Source organism: Cariama cristata, unplaced genomic scaffold (assembly GCF_000690535.1).
Source record: "Cariama cristata isolate BGI_N322 unplaced genomic scaffold, ASM69053v1 scaffold2300, whole genome shotgun sequence".
NCBI classification, from domain to species: Eukaryota; Metazoa; Chordata; class Aves; order Cariamiformes; family Cariamidae; genus Cariama; species Cariama cristata.
The window spans coordinates 10,709-15,486 of NW_009596156.1; the positions used below are offsets into that span (position 1 = coordinate 10,709).

Here is a 4,778-nt window from a genome sequence, read left to right on the forward strand (position 1 = left end):
CGCTGCCGCCAGCACCCGGGCCACCGAGCCAGCATGGGGTCGGGGAGGGGTTTGCGGGAGGACACTCACACAGTCTTGCACGTCCTTCTGGGCTTGGGTGAGGAAAGCCAGGGGCTGAAAAAAAATCGGCAGACGTGTGGTTGGCGAGGCCCTCCAGCACGGTGACGGCAAGGTCCAGCTCGGCTTTCACCAGGGTCAGTCGGTCTTCCACCTGTGGGCGGGAACATCCTGGTTAGGGGACCCAAAGCGCCAGGGCTGGCCGCGGGCTGGAGGGCAGGGGGTCTCGAAGACCTGCCTGGGGGTGCGGATGGAGGTGGGACCCCAGCTGACAGGAGGTCCCAGCTGGGGGAGGGGTACCCCCTTTTTACAGCGTCACTTTGCTCTTACCGAGAGCTCCGCCGTTTCCCATTTCTGATGGAAGAGAGTGGTGTTGCATTTGAAGCCCGACGATGTCACGATGGCCTCCTGCAGTCATAAACCAGAAGAGAGAGTGAAAAACTCTTATCTTGAATTTTGGCAATGTTGTGCAACCCCGATTAGCCTTGAGGGGTTTGAAACCAGGACGAAATTTCGCCCAGCATCCTTCTCGTCCTCAAACTCCCTTGGAAAACATCCTCCTCATCCCCAAACCGCTGCAGAAAACATCCACCTTGTCACACGGGGTCTCAAATTCGGCATCCCCTCTGCCTTGCCCCCACCAGCCCACAACCCCTTGTTGCCAGTGGTACTCACAAACTCCTTCTTCATCTTCCACACAGCCTGCAGCTCGTGGGGCACGGGGAACCCGTACTTGGACAGGGTGCACCTCTTCTTCGGGGTGTCCTGGGAGAAGGCAGCCCCCAGCACCAGCGCAAGCAGCGGGACGAAGTTGAGGCAAAGCATTTTGCTGATGAGAGACCGACGGTGAGTGGGTTACGATGGGGCGAGGGAGCTGCGGTGCAAGAAGCCAAAGAGGACAAACGGGATCTCTGATGTAGCGATGCCTGACGGTGTTGCTGCGGGTGGCTCGCTCGGCTGTGGGGCTGGTGGCCGGTGCTGGGGAGCTGCTTTACGTTCTTCGCTGTGGCTGCCTCTCTGCCCCATCTCCCCGCCTTTTTATGCCACCCGCCTGGCGTGATTGCGCTTTCAAGTTGGCAGGAAAATCCGCGGCCTGCCGGCTCTGGAAACAGGAAAGCGAAAGCGGTGGCGAAGGGAACCCCGCGGCCACAGGTGCGGTAGGTGTGGGCAGCGCCTGCCTCCCGCTGCGAGCGCACCCAGCACCCCGGGGATGCAGGGGGATGCTCGGGCTGCCCTCGGTGCACACGGTGGCAGAGGGGGGGGGGGTGGGGGGGGACGCTGCTGCCACGTCAAGTAGCGCAGAGGTGCTGGCAAGTACAGGGAAGCCTGGGCACGATCCAGGCTGGCACCACATCAAAAGCTGCAGGAGACCCCTCCCCAGGCACGCACCCCTCGGGGTAGCTGGGAGGGTTTCGGTGCCTTCTGAGCAGCGACGGTTCTTGCCTCAGTTTCCCCACAGAAAGCGCAGCACAACGGCCATGGCAGGGAGGGGGCGAAAGCAGCAACCAGGAGCAGGCACTGCACAGCACAGGCTACGGGCATGAGTTTTATGTATGTATTATCCTGAGGGATCAGACTCGCTACAAAATCAGGAAAAAAGGTGAAAGCAGAAGTATTTCCACCAAGCATTTTCCAGGTGGGATGTAGATTTGTGCAGGGAGGCTGCCGGAGATAAGCGGGGCTGCCACCCCCACCAGCCGCTGGAGCTGGCTGGGGTTTCCTCCCTGTTTAGCCTGGAAACGCAAATATCGTGTATTGACATGTCTCTGCTGCCGGCTGGAACGGTGCCCCCATTCAGCAAAATCCATCCTTCCCTCCTGCGACGTGAAGCCATCACCACTGTGCTTTTATTTTCATGCATTCATCAAGCATTAAATATAGAAAATCGGGGCAATACCTGTATCTAAAAACCAAATAGACAATAACGCAGCAACAGGCACAAATGCACTTTGCGGTGCCTCATGTGCTGGCTGTAGAGGAGCCCTGCTCCAGAAGGACCTAATTTTTAACGTTCCTATTTGGAAATAAACTGCTGACTTCAAGGAGCCCACGCGAACGAGAAAAGTTTTTACACAAGATTGTGGAAGGGTACACTTACAGGCGGGCAGACCGGCATGGATGTGCTGTGCCGAGTCCTGGAGATGGGCTGGGACCTCTGGACATTGTCCAGTCCAACCCCTGCTCTATCAGGGTCAGCTGGAGCAGGTTGCCCACAACATCGTCCAATTTTGAGTATCTCCAAGGATGGAGACTCCACAGCCTCTCTGGACAATCCCTGCTAGCGTTTGATCACCTTCATAATCAGTGTTTTCTCCTGTTCAGATGGACTTTGATGGATTTAGGGTTATGCCCGTTGCCTCCCGTCCCATGAGCAGGCACCACCGAGAGCCTCCAAGCCTTCTCTTCTCCAGGCTGAACAGTCCCAGCTCTCTCAGCCTGTCCTCGTACAACAGATGCTCCAGTCCCCTCATCATCTTCGTGGTCCTTTGCTGGACTCTCCATAAGTCCGTGTCTCTCTTGTATTGAGGAGCCTGGAACTGGACTCAGCACTCCAGGGGTGACCTCACCGGTGCCGAGAGGAGAAGGATCGCAACACTGGTTGTTGTCCCACAGGGTCCATCCAGCCCTCCTTGAGCCCTTCCCCTGCTCCAGCAGCAACTCCGAAAGCTCAGGTCTTTCCTGGAAAACCAGGGTGGAGATGAAGAGGAAGGGAGAGGGGCAGGCAGGGAGCGGCGTGGCTTGGACAGGACCTGTTTCTCCTTTGACCAAACAAGATGCAGATACAGCTTGGAGAAGAGCCAGGACAGCAAAATACGGCGCTAAAGCCCAAGAGCACGGTGGACACAGGAGATTTCACTTCAGGGACAGTCACGGACGTTGCTGCTGGACCAGGCTCCCACACCAGCCTTCCCCGCTTCGGTGGGTTGTGCGGGGTCAGTAACTAAAAGCCGGAGCTCAGGTCCTTTGTCTGCCCCGTCGGTGAACAGGACAACAGCACCGTCTTTCCTTTCTCTCCCATTAAAGAGACGCACAGATTTAGAAGAATATTTTTTATTCAATGCAACAAGTTCACAATCAATACAGCTACGAAATAAAAGCCCACACCAGCGTAACTAACTTCATGTGCATTGCCCAAGCGAGGCACAGCTCACCTGGAACAGACAGCACCTTCGCAGAAAATCCTGATGGGTATAAAGATAAACATGGCCCCCAGTGAGATGGGAGGGAGCGGGGGTCCCGGCCCTGCCAGGAACTCTTTGGGTCACAGCGGAGCAGCTGGAGGGCAGTGGTGGCTCAAGGTCCCACATGGTGAAGCCCTGCCAGCTCCTAGGACAGGCACCGTGGGGTGTTTCTTCCTCCAGACCAAGGTACAAGCCAGGCTGGGCTGTTTTGGCACCGGGGTTGGCATCTCCAGCAGCAGCTGGTGGGGCTGGACAAGGTCCCCAGCACTCAGACAGCGATGTCCAGTACCTGCCGTGCTGGGATGGCCTCGTCCGCGGCCCCGCAGCCCCAGAGCAGGGCTGAAAGATCACCCTGGCACAAACACAGATCCACTATGAACCGCTGCCCCCTGCCATGGCCAAAGACGGCGCTGAGGGCACTTCTCAAGTCACTTGTTGGGTCCCAGAGCAGCATCACATCCCTGCAGGACCCAGCTTCTTTGGCTCCTCTTCCCCATCACTGTGGATTTTACCTCCTGAGTGTCGTTTCTGGTTGGAGAAGGAAAGCAAAACCTCATCTCTTCACACACGCGAAAGGAGATCCAGAGGCACCAAAGGAAAACTGAAAGCTGAGCAGGGAAGCTGTGGCCATGACCTCAGCCTCCCCGGCACTTCGGGGGGCTTGATGAAGGGCTGAAGATCTCCTGGGCACCTTGCTCAGATGTTTGCCCCTCGCTCACCGCCAGCCATAGCTGAGCCCACAGGTGCCCGGCCGAGCAGCAGCGAGAGCTTTTCCTTGATGGGACGTAGTCTTGCCATCCCAGCAAGCATCTCGCACCGCGATGCCATGCTCCACCACACCCTGGTCCCCAGACCAGCCAGCAAGTCCTGGCTGCTTTGGCATGGCTCTTCCAAACCACGCTAGTGCCAGCTCCTGCCACGACAGCAAAGGGTCCCCCAAAGCCGGCACAAGCTGGGGATGCCACACCGTGCCCGGCAGGGTCTGCAGGGTGCTGGGGACCCACCGGAGTCACCGCTCTAGCCCCGGTGGGTGACAACCCTGCCTGACTGGGGATGGTGTCATGCGGAGAGAGCGGCACAGATGGTGACGATGGAGCCGCCTCCTCAGATTCACACAGCCCAGCAGGAGCGAGAAATCCCAGGTGCACGGGAGGTCCTGAGTGTGAGAAAGAAAGCGAAAACGGGCAAGGCTGCGGGCAGGGTGAGGCAATTGCCCCATGACTCATCAGGCACCACGTGGCACGAGCATGGAAAAGCCTTGGCCGCAAGCCACAGCGCTGGAGCGGGTAAGGATGAGCCCAGATCGCTCCTTCCCAACCCCTTTTGGAGCTGGTGGGCTCATCTGGGAGGAACCGGCTCCTGCTAAAGTGGCTGGTCTTGGAAAAGAAGATAGAACCAAAAAAGCACCCCAAAAAAGCCAGCTTTAAAAATAAAAATAAAAACCCTGGGTGACATGCGGGATCCCTGCCCATGGCCCAGTGGTACTGGGACGTCGGGTGGCCTCCGCTCAGCAGCCATCACCAGACCTGTCCCCGCCGG

At 57.9% G+C, this 4,778-nt stretch overlaps 1 protein-coding gene across 1 annotated transcript in view; it reads right to left on the reverse strand.

Annotated features, from left to right (window-relative positions):
• Window positions 1-882, reverse strand: part of LOC104165106 (interferon lambda-3-like) — a gene marked incomplete at its 3' end in the record, with an annotated part of 1,213 nt that extends 331 nt beyond the window's left edge. Inside the window, 4 exon segments of the mRNA XM_009704658.1 lie at window positions 54-150; window positions 152-211; window positions 388-465; window positions 733-882. Of these exon segments, the coding sequence (XP_009702960.1) occupies window positions 54-150; window positions 152-211; window positions 388-465; window positions 733-882 (385 nt within the window).
• Between the last annotated feature and the right edge of the window lie 3,896 nt (window positions 883-4,778).